Here is a 19,098-nt window from a genome sequence, read left to right as displayed (position 1 = left end):
ACACGGTGAGTTTGGTGTGTCAGTGTGAAGCAGTACCTTAATTACACTACCTGATTGATGTATACACATGCAAGATGTTTTAAAGCACTTTAGGCCTGTCATTTAGCATTCAATGTGATTTCTGCCCTTAAAACGCTGCTTTGCGTCAAATCCAGATTTTTCCCGGAGACTTTTGGCATGAATCCCACTCCGCCATGCCCCCCTCCAGGTGTTAGACCCCTTGAAACATCTTTTCCATCACTTTTGTGGCCAGCATAATTATTATTTTTTTTTCAAAGTTCGCATCCCCATTGAAGTCTATTGCGGTTCGCGAACTTTAACGCGAACCGAACCTTCCGCGGAAGTTCGCGAACCAGGTTCGCGAACCTAAAATCGGAGGTTCGGCCCAACTCTAGTCTCAGCAGAGCTGATTAACTTCCTCTGTGGATTTCCACAAAACATGTAAATTATCTGTATGATTTTGGGGTGTAATAGGAATCCCATGTAAGCAGCAGGAGAACATACGAACACCATGTCTTGGGCCGGATGTAAGCCTGGGATCCCATTGCTGCAAGACAACAGTGCTATCCACTATGCCACCATGCACGCTGATCTAGTGATCATTTTCAGTGATGAACACCAGTTGTGTGATATTGTTTAAGAGCTTTGCAACTATCAGTACAGATTCAGAACCTCACTGGAGTTTATTGGAGAAGTGATGCTGGCTCTTGCAGATACTGTTTGCCAGTAATCTTATTTGGATGTTGTGTGGTGATTGCTATAAACTAGCTTGAGTTTGAAAATCTTTTTTAAATTGAACATACTCTTCCATGGCTGTTTCTAAAACCTACTATGCATAAACTACCTTATATAGTCATTTGTGTTTGTTGGAACTTCAAGATGATTGAAAACTGCACGTCATTGTGTAGGCCTTTTGTTCTTGTTGCCTATGCCTTCATTTGCCATCATTGTTGCATGTGAGGATGTGATGTAAGTTTTTTCCTCACTTGCTTTTCTGTCTTTAGCTAATTTGTCTCTGTCTTTCCCATTCTAACTGGATACATATAACACGACAACAGCATGTCGCCCCTTGTCATTCTCTCCAGTGATGAACACATGGTTGTTCTCCGTAGTCACTGGTTACCATGGTGAAGGGCCCTGTAGTGGAATTCAGCCCACACAGACGTGACTCAGTCATTATATGGCCCTGTCCTGGCACCCTGTACTATTACTTCGCCATAGTGTGTACAGAACACGTAGTACTTTTGTATCTACACATCCCACATTTAATGATTCACCTTTTAATTGCTGGGAATTTTGAGCTATTGATCATACAAACTCTAGTTCTCACTTAAATATATCTATCTATATATATATATATATATATATATATATATATATATATATATATATATATATATACAGTGGTGTGAAAAACGATTTGCCCCCTTCCTGATTTTTTATTCTTTTGCATGTTTGTCACACTTAAATGTTTCTGCTCATCAAAAACCGTTAACCATTAGTTAAAGGGAAGGTTCAGGGAGGGTGGGTAAAAAATAAAAATCAATTTCCACTTACCTGGGGCTTCCTCCAGCCCGTGGCAGGCAGGAGGTGCCCTCGCCGTCGCTCCGCAGGCTCCCGGTGGTCTCCGGTGGCCGACCCGACCTGGCCAGGCCGGCTGCCAGGTCGGGCTCTTCTGCGCTCCAAGGCCCGAAACTTCTGCGTCCCACGCCGGCGCTCTGACGTCATCGGACGTCCTCCGGGCTCTACTGCGCATGCGCAGTAGTTCTGCGCCTGCGCAGTAGAGCCCGGAGGACGTCCGATGACGTCAGAGCGCCGGCGTGGGACGCAGAAGTTCCGGGCCTTGGAGCGCAGAAGAGCCCGACCTGGCAGCCGGCCTGGCCAGGTCGGGTCGGCCACCGGAGACCACCGGGAGCCTGCGGAGCGGCGGCGAGGGCACCTCCTGCCTGCCACGGGCTGGAGGAAGCCCCAGGTAAGTGGAAATTGATTTTTATTTTTTACCCACCCTCCCTGAACCTTTCCTTTAAAGATAACATAATTGAACACAAAATGCAGTTTTATTATTTAGTGAGAAAAAAAACTCAAAACCTACATGGCCCTGTGTGAAAAAGAAATTGCCCCCTGAACCTAATAACTGGTTGGGCCACCCTTAGCAGCAATAACTGCAATCAAGCGTTTGCGATAACTTGCAACAAGTCTTTTACAGCGCTCTGGAGGAATTTTGGCCCACTCATCTTTGCAGAATTGTTGTAATTCAGCTTTATTTGAGGGTTTTCTAGCATGAACCGCCTTTTTAAGGTCATGCCACAACATCTCAATAGGATTCAGGTCAGGGCTTTGACTAGGCCACTCCAAAGTCTTCATTTTGTTTTTCTTCAGCCATTCAGAGGTGGATTTGCTGGTGTCTTTTGGGTCATTGTCCTGCTGCAGCACCCAAGATCGCTTCAGCTTGAGTTGACGAACAGATGGCTGGACATTCTCCTTCAGGATTTTTTGGTAGACAGTAGAATTCATGGTTCCATCTATCACAGCAAGCCTTCCAGGTCCTGAAGCAGCAAAACAACCCCAGACCATCACACTACCACCACCATATTTTACTGTTGGTATGATGTTCTTTTGCTGAAATGCTGTGTTACTTCTACGACAGATTTAACAGGACACGCACCTTCCAAAAAGTTCAACTTTTGTCTCGGCGGTCCACAAGGTATTTTCCCACAAGTCTTGGCAATCATTGAGATTTTTTTTTAGCAAAATTGAGACGAGCCTTAATGTTCTTTTTGCTTAAAAGTGGTTTGCGCTTTGGATATCTGCCATGCAGGCCGTTTTTGCCCAGTCTCTTTCTTATGGTGGAGTTGTGAACACTGACCTTAATTGAGGCAAGTGAGGCCTGCAGTTCTTTAGATGTTGTCCTGGGGTCTTTTGTGCCCTCTTGGATGAGTTTTCCCTGCGCTCTTGGGGTAATTTTGGTCGGCCAGCCACTCCTTGGAAGGTTCATCACTGTTCCATGTTTTGGATAATGGCTCTCACTGTGGTTCACTGGAGTCCCAAAGCTTTAGAAATGGCTTTATAACCTTTACCAGACTGATAGATCTCAATTACTTTACTTTTGTTCTCATTTGTTCCTGAATTTCTTTGGATCTTGGCATGATGTCTAGCTTTTGAGGTGCTTTTGGTCTACTTCTCTGTGTCAGATAGCTCCTATTTAAGTGTGGCAGTAATCAGGCCTGGGGGTGACTACAGAAATTGAACTCAGGTGTGATAAACCACAGTTAAGTTATTTTTTAACAAGGGGGGCAATCACTTTTTCACACAGGGCCATGCAGGTTTTGAGTTTTTTTTCCTCACTAAATAATAAAAACCATCATTTAAAACTGCATTTTGTGTTCAATTATGTTATCTTTGACTAATAGTTAACGGTTTTTGATGAGAAGAAACATTTAAGTGTGACAAACATGCAAAAGAATAAGAAATCAGGAAGGGGGCAAATAGTTTTTCACACCACTGTATATATATATATATATCCATTGTCAAGAGCCTGTGTGTGCATCCTCAGGGGCAGAAGTGGGTGCACAGGATGAAAAGAAATTCATTACAATAGTAAAATATTGCTAAATGATACCCTCTATTTTACTACAGCTAAACCTAAGCCTATGTTGTGAAGGGTTTGTTTGAAATCCTTTGTTTACATATCAGGGCCCATTTCCACTAGCCGGGCGCAGCTGGAGACACGCGGTGGCACTTCCTGGCAGGGCTGTGGAGTCGGAGTCGTGGAGTCGGGCAATTTTGGGTGCCTGGAGTCGGAGTCGGGAAAAAATGCACCGACTCCGACTCCTAATGAATTTGTAACTGTAATAAAATAGAAAATATGATAAAATGTTCTATTTTTCAGATAATAGTCATTAAAAATAATGTATATATACAGTAATAGCTGTGCTTAGTCCACAAAAATTAAATAAACCAATCAAAATTAGTTACTTGTGCGGCTTCAATAAAGCAGTCCCCGTATTTTTAAGGTCAGATATACATATCTGATTGTGACTGTATATATGATGTGTACACAGGAATCTCTTATATATACAAAATAACATCTATGCTGTAAGTATAAAGCCTGATGTGTAGCCGTGTCACTAATAGAGATGGTCAACGAGATGGAAATAATTCTGCATTGATGCTGATTTATGCAAATGTATGCACTCCTTTGCTGATGAAATCAAATAATTTGATATGTTGTTAAAATTTAGTTTGGTGACTACAAATTAAAGGGTAACTGAGACGGATGAAAAGTAAAGTTTTATACATTACCTGGGGCTTCCTCCAGCCCCCTTCAGGCTAATCAGTCCCTCGCTGTCCTCCACCACCCGGATCTTCTGCTATGAGTCCTGGTAATTCAGCCAGTCAGCGCTGTCCGGCCGCATGCCGCTCCCACAGCCAGGAACATTCTGCACCTGCGCAATAGTGCTGCACAGGTGTAGTATGCTCCTGGCGGCGGAGTGTGTACATGCGCGCTACGCCCACTGGCTCAAGTACCTGGACTCATAGCAGAAGATCCAGGTGGTGGAGGAGGACAACGAGGGACTGATTATCCTGAAGGCGGCTGGAAGAAGCCCCAGGTATATATAAAACTTTAATTTCATCTGTCTCAGGTTTACTTTGTTACACAGTAGTACTATACTCTACATATGCACTCCCCACAGAGCTGCAGGGAATCCACTGAGAATGCTGTGCACAATGAACACAGAGGTGTTGTCTTTTACAATCTCCTCATTCCCCTGCAGAGTACCTGCACATCATTCTTAGATGTACCCACACTTACATTGCCTAGGGCCTGATAGATGTTCTTTGTTCGGTTTGTACCTTTTACAAGTACTCTACCAAGGACTAGTTTTAGTCTAAAGGGAATAAATATAGTAGTCTACATATCCTTCTCACTTCAGTTGTCTTGTAAAATTCCTAAGCGTTGGCAGTTAAGAGACAAATTTCATGTTACATACTTTTAATCAACAAAATTGTAATATGCAAATTAGAGGAGTCGAGGAGTCGGAGTCGGTGGAATCCTAAACTGAGGAGTCGGAGTCGGTGGATTTTTGGACCGACTCCACAGCCCTGCTTCCTGGTCAGCAGGAACGCTGACGAATCCCAGAAGCCATGCATAGCTATGGGATTCGCAGCCTCCCGCATGGAAACTTGACGGCAATGTAAGGTAAGCGATTCGGCCGGCGGTGCCATAGTTTCCTATGGCAAAGTTTCCTCTCGCGGTTTGCCTGCGGGGAAACTCTCCGAATTCGGCCGGGGGAAAGGGCCCCTACTGATGAAACTGTAGCTTTGACATAACCTCTGCAGCACCTCCTGCTGGTGAAATGTACTATTATGGGAAAAATATTACTTGTTAATTTTATATTTTAAAGAGACACTGAAGCAAAAAAAAAAATTATGATGTAATGATTTGTATGTGTAGTACAGCTAAGAAATAAAACAAATAGGAGCAGAGACATCAGTCAAATATTGTTTCCAGTACAGGAAGAGTTAAACAACTCCAGTTGTTATCTATGCAAAAGAGCCATTGAGCCAAAGAGCCACCCCTTTCAAAGTTGCAGAGAACTCTGTCTTCTGAAGCGTGTTATCTCAACTGTCTGTGACTGTATTTTCTTTTTCTCTGCAGAGGACAGGTCAACAGTTTATTGGCCTGCTCTGTAAAATCATTTAGAATGATGAGTAGTGTGTAAACTGCAAATATTAGAGAATGATGCAATGTTATAAAAAAACACACAAAAAAAACGATTATAACTGAAAATAAGAATATTTTCTTTGCTACTAATGTTCTAGTAATTATCTGTACTACACAACCAATTCATTATATAATAATTTTTTTCCGCTTCAGTGTCTCTTTCACATTTGTATTGTTTGTCATACTTAAGCTTAACTACAGTGTTTCCCTGAAAATAACACACTGTCTTATACTGTATAAATTTGCTCCAAAAGATGTGCTAGGGCTTATTTTCAGAGGATGCCTTATTTTTGGGGAAAACACTGGTAGTTTTCCTATACAAAATGTATATACTGCATGCCATGCTGAAACACAAGCAGCATACACAGAGCCCGTGGTTTGCAGATATTGGCTCTCACAAGAAATTGATTCTGCTGATCATGTGTGCAAGATTCTATTTCTTGCAGGCAGAGAACTCTGTCAGGCTCCCCGGAGCTATGATAGGATAAGCTGTGTGTCCTGGGAAGAGGTGGATAGGTGAAGTGCTGCTTATAACGACAGATCAGGAGGGCTGGCTCCAACAAAAACACAAATTTGCCTGACACTTATACAGGACTGTAGAACTCAGATTATACTGCTGCTCTCCTGTATCCAGGCTTTGTATTGAGTGTGACTTGCTTTTGTTATGTGGGCTGCTGCCAGAGCTTACATTCGGGGAGGTCTTATATTGCAAGCATGCAAGGATTCCTGCTAGGGCTTATTCTCAGGGGATGTCTTACTTTAGGGGAAGCACGGTATGTACTGTTCAGACAACTTCCTTTATATCTGTTATACCTGCAAACTCACTACATATGGAAGGAGAATCAGAAGCAACATATGAAAATTATTCTATTCCCCACACCATGAGCTTTACTAAACAATCAAGCTTATTCAATAACGCATTACACAGAGCAATGTACATTTGCAGGGTGTTCTAACCACTTGCAAGTAGATGGTCAAAAATGCCTCAATTTCTCTATTCACCTAAGTATAGGTGGCTGTTTATTTTACCCCCTTATTAAAGGAGATAAGATAGCAGCCCAAACCCCATATTTACCTCCACCTTTTTGGGAAGTTTAAAAGGTGGGAAGAGCACGGTGTCTTTCAACATTGAGAAAGTGGTACAGTGTGGTGGTAGAGATGAACTAAGGTAAACCAGGGCCCTAGGCAAGAGAGCAACTTTGGCCCATTGCTGATGACCAAATGTCTTTTTTGGTGAGATTTTATGGAGACTAGCATCAACTGGCCCCCTGGTCTCTCTTCAGGCCCTAGTCATCTGCCTAGCTTTCCTGATACATGATCTAGCTCTTTGTCGTGCAATAAGGACTTCTCCCCACCATTGCAAAGTGCCTTCCCCACAATGTTGAAAAATGTGTGAAATGATTATGACTTAGGGGGAAGGGCACATCTTTGATCACTCTTCTCTTGGCCTTAAAACCTGCATAGACAGGTAAGGGGGTAGTAACACTCTGAATAGAGAGGGGTGTACACTTTACAAAAAAAAAATTAAATCTTAAAAAAAAAAAAAAAATGGCTCCGCATGTGCACAGTTACAGAAGCTTTTGCTGGGCATCACAATAGGTGTTGAGGAGGGCGTGCAGTAGTTCCTGATGTACAGGAGAGTTGGCGGGGAACTGGAGTAGTAGTTCCTGATGTACAGGAAAGTTGAGGGGGCGTGCAGTAGTTCCTGATGTACAGAAGTGTAGAGGGGGGCTGCAGTAGTAGTTACTGATGTACAGGAGAGTTGAGGGGGCCTGCAGTAGTAGTTACTGATGTACAGGAGAGTTGAGGGGGCCTGCAGTAGTTCCTGATGTACAGGAGAGTTGAGGGGGCTGCAGTATTAGTTACTGATGTACAGGAGAGTTGGTGGGCGTGCAGTAGTTCCTGATGTACAGGAGTGTAGAGAGGGGGCTGCAGTAGTAATTACTGGTGTACAGGAGAGTTGAGGGGGCCTGCAGTAGTAGTTACTGATGTACAGGAGAGTTGAGGAGGGCGTGCAGTAGTTCCTGATGTACAGTAGAGTTGGCGGGGAGCTGAGAGTAGTAGTTCCTGATGTACAGGAGAGTTGAGGGGGCGTGCAGTAGTTCCTGATGTACAGAAGTGTAGAGGGGGGCTGCAGTAGTAGTTACTGATGTACAGGAGAGTTGAGGGGGCCTGCAGTAGTAGTTACTGATGTACAGGAGAGTTGAGGGGGCCTGCAGTAGTTCCTGATGTACAGGAGAGTTGAGGGGGCTGCAGTATTAGTTACTGATGTACAGGAGAGTTGGTGGGGCGTGCAGTAGTTCCTGATGTACAGGAGTGTAGAGAGGGGGCTGCAGTAGTAATTACTGGTGTACAGGAGAGTAGAGGGGGCCTGCAGTAGTAGTTACTGATGTACAGGAGGGTAGAGGGGGGCTCTGCAGTAGGTCCTGATGTACAGGAGAGTTGGGGGGGGGGGCGTAGAGTAGTTCCTGATTTACAGGAGAGTTGGGGGGGGGGGGGAAGCTGCTGTAGTAATTACTGATTACAGGAGAGTTGAGGGGGCATGCAGTAGTTCCTGATGTACAGGAGAGTAGAGGGGGGCTTCAGTAGTAGTTCCTGATGTAGAGGAGAGTAGAGGGGCTGCAGTAGTAGTTCCTGATGTACGCAGCAGTTGAGGGGGCCTGCAGTAGTAGTTCCTGATGTACAGGAGAGTTGGGGGGGGGGGCCTGCAGTAGTTCTTGATGCACATGAGTAGAAGGGGGCGGCAGTAGTTCCTAATGTATGGGAGAGTTGAGGGGACCTGCAGTAGTTCCTGATGCACATGAGTAGAGGAGGGCTGCAGTAGTTCCTGATGTACGGGAGAGTTGGGGGGGGGGGGGGCTGCAGTAGTTCCTGATGCACATGAGTAGAGGAGGGCTGCAGTAGTTCCTGATGTACGGGAGAGTTGAGGGGACCTGCAGTAGTTCCTGATGCACATGAGTAGAGGGGACCTGCAGTAGTTCCTGATGGAGGGGGGAGTTGGGGGGACCTCCAGTAGTTCCTGATGCACATGAGTAGAGGGGACCTGCAGTAGTTCCTGATGTACGGGAGAGTTGAGGGGACCAGCAGTAGTTCCTGATGGAGGGGGAGTTGGGGGGGCCTCCAGTAGTTCCTGATGCACATGAGTAGAGGGGACCTGCAGTAGTTCCTGATGTACGGGAGAGTTGAGGGGACCAGCAGTAGTTCCTGATGGAGGGGGGAGTTGGGGGGCCTCCAGTAGTTCCTGATGCACATGAGTAGAGGGGGGCTGCAGTAGTTCCTGATGTACGGGAGAGTTGAGGGGACCAGCAGTAGTTCCTGATGGAGGGGGGAGTTGAGGGGCGTGCAGTTTACTGTATGTTGCAGGCAGGGTACAATGTGATGGCAACTTGCCCAGTGGCGATGTTTGCTGCTTGTACGAAGCTAAAAGATCATATTTAGCAATCTTTTGGCTTTAGTAAATCAGGTCAGCTGTACTTTGCTGGTTTAAAAAAAACGTGGTTAATGATGACATTCCTGGAGCATGCACTTTTAAAATCAAGCTTCTATGCTGTTCTGTTTAATTAGCTACATCACCACCAGCTGCTGGGACCATATGCCTTCCTTTACCTAGCGTATTTTGATTTTAAATGGAGCTTATTTATTTGCTTATTATTAATGGAGATTGAGATCTTTCTAAGGTGGCCCCACATAATTCAATTTTTAGTTTTTTGTTCAACCAGAGAAATCTGATCAACTTTTCAGCTTGATCGAATAATCAGAAAAATCAAGCCAATATACCAAACACTTATGATCTATGTTTCTGAAAATATAAAACTAATGATCAAATAGAAATTTCAGTTTTTTCATTTTTCTATCTGATTTTTCCAACACATCCAATCAAATTTTTATAGAAACCAATTGAATAATAGTTTGATTTTCTTGATCGAAAAAAAATATTATTCACGATTTCCTCATTTTTCCTCGACCGATCCTTTCGGTCGAATAAAATCAAATGATTTCATTGTACCATGTACATGAAGACATGTACATGAAGAATTCTAAAGTTAAAGACCGGCTGTTAATTAACTGCATGTGAAAATAACTACAGAAGAGGTAACTTAACCTCCCTGGCGGTAGCCCGTGCTGAGCACGGGCTATGCCGCCGGGAGGCACCGCTCAGGCCGATTTGCATAATTTTTTTTTTGCTAGCTGCGTGCAGTGCCCGATCGCCGCTGCTACCCGCCAGTCCGCCGCTATACGCGTCGCCGCAGCCGCCCCCCCCCCCCCCCCCCCAGACCACGTGCGCTGCCTGGCCAATCAGTGCCAGGCAGCGCCGTGGGGTGGATCGGAGTCCCCTTTGACGTCACGACGTCGGTGACGTCATCTCGCCCGGTCGCCATGGCGATAGGGAAAGCCCTCCAAGAGATCTCTTGATCTCCGATCGCCGGCGGCGATTGGAGGGGCAGGGGGGATGCCGCTGAGCAGCGGCTATCATGTAGCGAGACCTCGTCTCGCTACATGAAAATTTTTTTTTTTTTCTTTAAACGTATTTGCTGCCCCCTGGCGGATTTTGACAAACCGCCAGGAGGGTTAAAGAGAACCCGAGGTGGGTTCTAAGATCCTAATAGCAGACAGAGGCTGGCTTTGCATATAATCACCAGCCTCTGTTGCTATATATCGTCCCTCCAGGGCCCCCCCTGCGCTCTGCCCCCCATAAATCACAGCCGCGCTTGTCGACATGCAGCGTGTCACCAGCCAACTGTTTACAATTGCCTATCAATCCCTGCCGCTCCCCCGCCTCCTCCATAGCTCCGCTTCCCTCCCCGCTGATTGGAGGGAAGGGACATGGGCGGGGACTGGAGCTATGGAGGAGGGGGGGGGAGCAGAGATTGATAGGCAATTGTAAACAGTCGGCTGGTGACATGCTGCGTGTCCAACAGCGTGGCTGTGATTTATGGGGGGAAGAGCAGAGCACAGGGGGGCCATGGAGGGACGATATATAGCAACAGAGGCTGGTGATTATATGCACAGCCAGCCTCTGTCTGCTATTAGGATTCTTAGAACCCACCTCAGGTTCTCTTTAAGGAAAGAAATGATAAGATAACTCTCTCACTGTAAAAACTTATCTCTACACCTTAATAATGCAAGATCGATGTGCGGTGGTATGTTTTTCTCTTGCCTTATTATCACCATCATGATCTTAGTGAATTGAGTCCAATATCTCCCTGATATCACCACTGATTAAATAATCTATAACTTAATATTATAAAAAAAAAATAAGCAATTTTTTTCATTATGTTATTTTCACTACAGTTCCTCTTTAACGGGTGACATTTGTTCAGTATTCTATAAAGAGCCAGTTCTGGCTTATCATGTTATGGGCTTACACTAACACTGGTATTTCTTTCCTTTGCTAGAATCCTACTCTATTGCTGGCAGCGATGGCAGCATTTCGGCTTCAGTGGCGTCCATCCAACCGCAGCCCTCCACGAGCTCCGCCCCCAGTTCCCCGGGATCCAGGAGGTCTGTCAGTACTCTGAAGAAATGGTTAACCAATCCTGTGAGAAAATTAAGCAGTGGGAGCCGCCTTGATCAGCGACAAAAAAAGATAGAAAGTCGTCCAAAGCGTGGTGTACCGGGCCGAAGGAGGAGTGCGGACGATGGGGGAAGAGGGAGCTTTGATCTCGGAGTATTACGGAAGATGGAAGACTTCTCCCACCCGGAAGATAAGAGTTTGGTGAGTGCATTTTTCATTGTTTTCCAAGCAAATCAAGGTCTTGATTTACATTTATGAGATGGCAGAAGTTTGTGACCCTCACCGAGTCTAGATTAGGTTTATTGGATATATTCAGAGAAAGATTTGAGTTAAAATACATTTGATAGATAAATCAGGAGATGTGTGAAATATATCATAATTTGCATAAACCATTTTTGAATTATCAATTTCTAATTAGTTGCTTGGCAGGATACGTAATGCTGCCTTCATGTGCTAATGCTAGATATAGCTTGTTGTGACTGCACAGAAGTGTGTGAGCTGCCCAGTCTCCTCCTCCTTTCCATCATCACTCACAGCAGGTAGACAGGGAGGAGCCAGGAGGAGATACTGGCCAGTGTTTCCTATTTACAGTAAAATAAGTTAACTCTTTTCACACTCGCATTCAAATGCTTTCATGTAAATCAATCATCCAGGAACCACTGATATCCCTGCAGCAAAGTTAACCACTTCCCGACCGCCGTATATACAATTGGCGGCCGGGAAGTGGACGCCGCAAGGACCGCCGTATTGACAATTGGCGGCGTCCTTGTATGGGCATGGGCGGAGCGATCGCGTCATCCGTGACGCGATCCTCCGCCTGGCGCAGCTCACCCGCCTCAACATCCCGCCGGCCATACGGAAGCGCCGGCGGGATGTTAACCCGACGATCGCCGCATACAAAGTGTATAATACACTTTGTAATGTTTACAAAGTGTATTATACAGGCTGCCTCCTGCCCTGGTGGTCCCAGTGTCCGAGGGACCACCAGGGCAGGCTGCAGCCACCCTAGTCTGCACCAAGCACACTGATTTCCCCCCCCCCCCTGCCCCAGATCGCCCACAGCACCCATCAGACCCCGCCCCTGCCCACCCCCCAGACCCCTGTTTGCACCCAATCACCCCCCTAATCACCCATCAATCACTCCCTGTCACTATCTGTCAACGCTATTTTTTTTTTATCCCCCCCCCCCCTGCCCCCCGCTCCCTCCTGATCACCCCCCCCCACCCCTCAGATTCTCCCCAGACCTCCCCCCCCCAGACCCCCCCCCCCATGTACTGTATGCATCTATCCCCCCTGATCACCTGTCAATCACCTGTCCATCACCTGTCAATCACCCGTCAATCACCCGTCAATCACCCCCTGTCACTGCCACCCATCAATCAGCCCCTAACCTGCCCCTTGCGGGCAATCTGATCACCCCCCCACACCAATAGATCGCCCGCAGATCCGACATCAGATCACCTCCCAAATCCATTGTTTACATCTATTCTCTCCTCTAAACACCCACTAATTACCCATCAATCACCCATCAATCACCCCCTATCACCACCTGTCACTTTTACCTATCAGATCAGACCCTAATCTGCCCCTTGCGGGCACCCAATCACCCGCCCACACGCTCAGATTGCCCTCTGACCCCCCCTTATCAATTCACCAGTGCATTAATTACATCTGTTCTTCCCTGTAATAACCCACTGATCACCTGTCAATCACCTGCCAATCACCTATCACCCATCAATCACCCCCTGTCACCCCCTGTCACTGCCACCCATCAATCAGCCCCTAACCTGCCCCTTGCGGGCATTCTGATCACCCACCCACACCATTAGATCGCCCGCAAACCCGCCGTCAGATTACCTCCCAAATGTATTGTTTACATCTGTTATCTTCTCTAAACACCCACTAATTACCCATCAATCACCCCCTATCACCAACCGTCACTGTTACCTATCAGATCAGACCCTAATCTGCCCCTTGCGGGCACCCAATCACCCGCCCACACGCTCAGATTGCCCTCAGACCCCCCCCCCCCCTTATAAATTCGCCAGTGCATTAATTACATCTGGCCTTCCCTGTAATAAACCACTGATCACCTGTCAATCACATGCCAATCACCTATCACCCATCAATCACCCCCTGTCACTGCCACCCAACAATCAGCCCCTAACCTGCCCCTTGCGGGCAAACTGATCACCCACCCACACCAATAGATCGCCCGCAGATCCGACATCAGATCACCACCCAAGCGCAGTGTTTCCATCTATTCTCTCCTCTAAACACCCACTAATTACCGATTCACCCATCAATCACCCCCTATCACCACCTGTCACTGTTACCCATCAGATCAGACCCTAATCTGCCCCTTGCGGGCACCCAATCGCCCGCCTACACGCTCAGATTGCCCTCAGACCCCCCCTTATCAATTCGCCAGTGCGATATTTACATCTGTTCTCCCCTGTAATAACCCACTGATTACCTGTCAATCACCTATCAATCACCCATCAATCACCCCCTGTCACTGCCACCCATCAATCACCCCCTGTCACTGCCGCCCATCAATCACCCGCTGTCACTGCCACCCATCAATCAGCCCCTAACCTGCCCCTTGCGGGCAATCTGATCACCCACCCACACCACAATAGATCGCCCGCAGATCCGACGTCCGATCACCTCCCAAGTGCAGTGTTTACATCTGTTCTCTACCCTAAACACCCACTAATTACCCATCAATCACCCCCTGTCACTGCTACCTATCAGATTAGACCCCTATCTGCCCCTAGGGCACTCAATCACCCGCCCACACCCTCAGAATGCCCTCAGACCCCAGCCCTGATCACCTCGCCAGTGCATTGCTTGCATCTATTCCCCCCTCTAATCACACCTTGAGACACCCATCAATCACCTCCTGTCACCCCCTAGCACACCTACCCATCAGATCAGGCCCCAATTTGCCCCGTGTGGGCTCCTGATCACTCGGCCAAACCCTCAGATCCCCCTCAGACCCCCTTCCGATCACATCCCCAGTGCATTGATTGCATCTATTTTCCCCTCTAACCACCCCCTGAGACACCCATCAATCACCTCCTGTCACCCCCCTAGCACTCCTATCCATCAGATCAGGCCCAATACAACCTGTCATCTAAAAGGCCACCCTGCTTATGACCGGTTCCACAAAATTCGCCCCCTCATAAACCACCTGTCATCAAAATTTGCAGATGCTTATACCCCTGAACAGTCATTTTGAGACATTTGGTTTCCAGACTACTCATGGTTTTGGGCCTGTAAAATGCCAGGGCGGTATAGGAACCCCACAAGCGACCCCATTTTAGAAAAAAAGACACCCCAATGGTATTCTGTTAGGTGTATGACGAGTTCATAGAAGATTTTATTTTTTGTCAAAAGTTAGCGGAAATTGATTTTTATTGGTTTTTTTTTCACAAAGTGTCATTTTTCACTAACTTGTGACAAAAAATAAAATCTTCGATGAACTCGCCATACACCTAACGGAATACCTTGGGGTGTCTTCTTTCTAAAATGGGGTCACTTGTGGGGTTCCTATACTGCCCTTGCATTTTAGGGGCCCTAAACCGCGAGGAGTAGTCTAGAAAACAAATGCCTCAAAATGACCTGTGAATAGGACGTTGGGCCCCTTAGCGCACCTAGGCTGCAAAAAAGTGTCACACATGTGGTACCGCCGTACTCAGGAAAAGTAGTATAATGTGTTTTGGGGTGTATTTTTACACATACCCATGCTGGGTGGGAGAAATTTCTATGTAAATGGACAATTGTGTGTAAAAAAATCAAACAATTGTCATTTACAGAGATATTTCTCCCACTTAGCATGGGTATGTGTAAAAATACACCCCAAAACGCATTATACTACTTCTCCTGAGTACGGCGGTACCACATGTGTGGCACTTTTTTTTACACCCTAAGTACGCTAAGGGGCCCAAAGTCCAATGAGTACCTTTAGGATTTCGCAGGTCATTTTGCGACATTTGGTTTCAAGACTACTCCTCACGGTTTAGGGCCCCTAAAATGCCAGGACAGTATAGGAACCCCACAAATGACCCCATTCTAGAAAGAAGACACCCAAAGGTATTCCGTACGGAGTATGGTGAGTTCATAGAAGATTTTATTTTTTGTCACAAGTTAGCGGAAAATGACACTTTGTGAAAAAAAACAATTAAAATCAATTTCCGCTAACTTGTGACAAAAAAATAAAAACTTCTATGAACTCACCATACTCCTAACGGAATACCTTGGGGTGTCTTCTTTCTAAAATGGGGTCATTAGTGGGGTTCCTATACTGCCCTGGCATTTTAGGGGCCCTAAACCGTGAGGAGTAGTCTTGAAACAAAAATGACCTGTGAAATCCTAAAGGTACTCATTGGACTTTGGGCCCCTTAGTGCAGTTAGGGTGCAAAAAAGTGCCACACATGTGGTATCGCCGTACTCGGGAGAAGTAGTATAATGTGTTTGGGGTGTATTTTTACACATACCCATGCTGGGTGGGAGAAATACTTCTGTAAATGACAATCTTTTGATTTTTTTACACACAATTGTCCATTTACAGAGGTATTTCTCCCCCCCAGCATGGGTATGTGTAAAAATACACCCCAAAACACATTGTACTACTTCTCCCGAGTATGGCGATACCACATGTGTGGCACTTTTTTGCACCCTAACTGCGCTAAAGGGCCCAAAGTCCAATGAGTACCTTTAGGATTTCACAGGTCATTTTGCGACATTTGGTTTCAAGACTACTCCTCACGGTTTAGGGCCCCTAAAATGCCAGGGCAGTATAGGAACCCCACAAATGACCCCATTTTAGAAAGAAGACACCCCAAGGTATTCCGTTAGTAGTATGGCGAGTTCATAGAAGATTTTATTTTTTGTCACAAGTTAGCGGAAATTGATTTTAATTGTGTTTTTTCACAAAGTGTCATTTTCCGCTAACTTTTGACAAAAAATAAAATCTTCTATGAACTCACCATACTCCTAACGGAATACCTTGGGGTGTCTTCTTTCTAAAATGGGGTCATTTGTGGGGTTCCTATACTGCCCTGGCATTTTAGGGGCCCTAAACCGTGAGGAGTAGTCTTGAAACGAAATTTCTCAAAATGACCTGTGAAATCCTAAAGGTACTCATTGGACTTTGGGCCCTTTAGCGCAGTTAGGGTGCAAAAAAGTGCCACACATGTGGTATCGCCGTACTCAGGAGAAGTAGTATAATGTGTTTTGTGGTGTATTTTTACACATACCCATGCTGAGTGGGAGAAAGATCTCTGTAAATGGACAATTGTGTGTAAAAAAAATTAACAAATTGTCATTTACAGAGATATTTCTCCCACCCAGCATGGGTATGTGTAAAAATACACCCCAAAACACATTATACTACTTCTCCTGAGTACGGCAATACCACATGTGTGGCACTTTTTTGCAGCCTAACTGCGCTAAGGGGTCCAAAGTCCAATGAGCACCTTTAGGCTTTACAGGGGTGCTTACAATTTAGCACCCCCCAAAATGTCAGGACAGTAAACACACCCCACAAATGACCCCATTTTGGAAAGTAGACCCTTCAAGGTATTCAGAGAGGGGCATGGTGAGTCCGTGGCAGATTTCATTTTTTTTTTTTTGTCGCAAGTTAGAAGAAATGGAAACTTTTTTTTTTTTTTTTTCTCACAAAGTGTCATTTTCCGCTTACTTGTGACAAAAAATAATATCTTCTATGAACTCACTATGCCTCTCAGTGAATACTTTGGGATGTCTTCTTTCCAAAATGGGGTCATTTGGGGGGTATTTATACTATCCTGGAATTCTAGCCCCTCATGAAACATGACAGGGGGTCAGAAAAGTCATACATGCTTGAAAATGGGAAAATTCACTTTTTGCACCATAGTTTGTAAACGCTATAACTTTTACCCAAACCAATAAATATACACTGAATGGGTATTTTTTTTTTATCAAAAACATGTTTGTCCACATTTTTCGTGCTGCATGTATACAGAAATTTTACTTTATTTGAAAAATGTCAGCACAGAAAGTTAAAAAAATCATTTTTTTGCCAAAATTCATGTCTTTTTTGATGAATATAATAAAAAGTAAAAATGGCAGGAGCAATCAAATAGCACCAAAAGAAAGCTTTATTAGTGACAAGAAAAGGAGCCAAAATTCATTTAGGTGGTAGGTTGTATGAGCGAGCAATAAACCGTGAAAGCTGCAGTGGTCTGAATGGAAAAAAAGTGACCGGTCCTTAAGGGGTAGAAATCCCTAGGTCCTCAAGTGGTTAAAGAGAACCAGAGACAAGTTAAAAATGTAAAAAAGAAAAAGCATACTACCTTATACGGGGGGCTAGCTGGGTTAGGTAGCATGCGTAATTGCCGTTCCCTGATGTTCCCATCTCCTGTATTCCTTTTTGTTTTGTGTATAAAAATAAAATGGCCTCAACCCTCGGGTCTCAACGCTGCAGCTCACCTCTCTGCTTCTCATTACAGAGCAGAGAGGGGCAGGTTAGGGGCAGGGGAAAGAAAGGTGTGGGGAAGGGGTATTTTGCAGGACTGCCTCTCCTGCAAAGCATGCCCCTTCCCCTAATAGTCTCCCGACAAGCTGCTGATGGCAATTTTGGAGTGGGTGGGGTTAGCGGAGGGAAGGGGGATGGGAAGAGGCATGGAAGAGACACAGAGGAATGCTATTAAGCAAAGAACAGGCCTCTGTGTCTCATTTGTATTTAAGAAACCGCCTTGGGTACACTTGAAGTTAAAAGCGGGGGTCTTCGTTATAGAGAATATATTCTCTTGCGTAGTCATATACGCCACACAGAGGCTCCCCAGGGTTTGCATGTGTCCTGACTCTGGGCCTATAACAGGAAAGCATTTGCGGCTGAGTGTGCACAGCGTTAAGTGATTTGGCGGCTGAGTGCGCACCAGCTGCTACAATGATGGACAATTCTCATCTCTTGTCAGAATGGAAGAGAGATCACTCCATATAGAGCCAGGTTGTCCCTTAGGTTTATGTCGCAAAAGCAGCTCCTTATAGCGAGCTTCAGTGCATTTGTGCACTATGGCCTAGTGCACACCAGAGGGGTTCGGTCGCGGATGTGGAAACACTTGGTCAATGTATTTCAATGGGGTGGTGCACACCAGAGCGGGAGGCGTTTTGCAGAAACGCATACTCCCGGGCTGCTGCAGATTTTTGGATTGCGGAGGCATTTCTGCCTCAATGTAAAGTATAGGAAAAACGCAAACCACTCTGAAAAACGGCAGTTCAGAGCGGTTTTGCAGGCGTTTTTGTTACAGAAGCTGTTCAGTAACAGCTTTACTGTAACAATATATGAAATCTGCTACGCCAAAAATGCTTCCCAAAACCGCAAAATGCTAGCTGAAACGCTGCAGAAAAAGAAGAAAAAGCGTTTTAAAATCTGCTAGCATTTTGCGGATCTGCTAGCGGTTTTTGGTGTGCACCAGGCCAAAGTGTGTTGTGGAGGCCTGCATCGGGTCGGGTGCCCGTTTGATTCGAGGTGTGGGTCGGGTCATGGGTAGCGAGTTGTCTTGGGATGCAAGGTCAGCCTTCAATGTGCTAAAAAATAACTTGGTAAGTGATGTCTGTAGGTCATAGCTTTGTTAGACAATGAGCAAGACAAGGTGGGACAGATAGCAGACAGACAGCTTTATCCTCAGCTTTCATCCCATGCTGTTATCTAGCAGATCTATGTTATCTATGTTATGCTGGGACTAAACCATGAGATTTTTTGGCAGATAGATGGTTCAATAGATAATTTCCAACAGATCCGATCTGATTTTCGATCGTTTTTCTGATTGATTTCTCATAGAAGTGAATGGAAATCAATCAGAAAAAC

At 45.6% G+C, this 19,098-nt stretch overlaps 1 protein-coding gene across 4 annotated transcripts in view; it reads left to right on the top strand.

Moving 5' to 3' along the window:
• The window catches only part of ARHGEF25 (Rho guanine nucleotide exchange factor 25), a 547,735-nt gene that overhangs the window by 386,892 nt on the left and 141,745 nt on the right, over positions 1 to 19,098 (top strand). For all 4 annotated transcript variants that reach the window (XM_068267427.1, XM_068267428.1, XM_068267429.1 and 1 more), the window contains one exon: positions 11,122 to 11,441. In XM_068267427.1, the coding sequence (XP_068123528.1) occupies positions 11,122 to 11,441 (320 nt within the window). The remainder of the gene's footprint in view (positions 1 to 11,121; positions 11,442 to 19,098) is intronic.

The sequence above is a fragment of the Hyperolius riggenbachi genome, chromosome 2 (genome assembly GCF_040937935.1).
Source record: "Hyperolius riggenbachi isolate aHypRig1 chromosome 2, aHypRig1.pri, whole genome shotgun sequence".
Lineage (NCBI taxonomy): Eukaryota > Metazoa > Chordata > Amphibia > Anura > Hyperoliidae > Hyperolius > Hyperolius riggenbachi.
The sequence above is the reverse complement of the archived record's forward strand: the minus strand, read 5'-3'. Positions and strand labels throughout refer to the sequence as shown.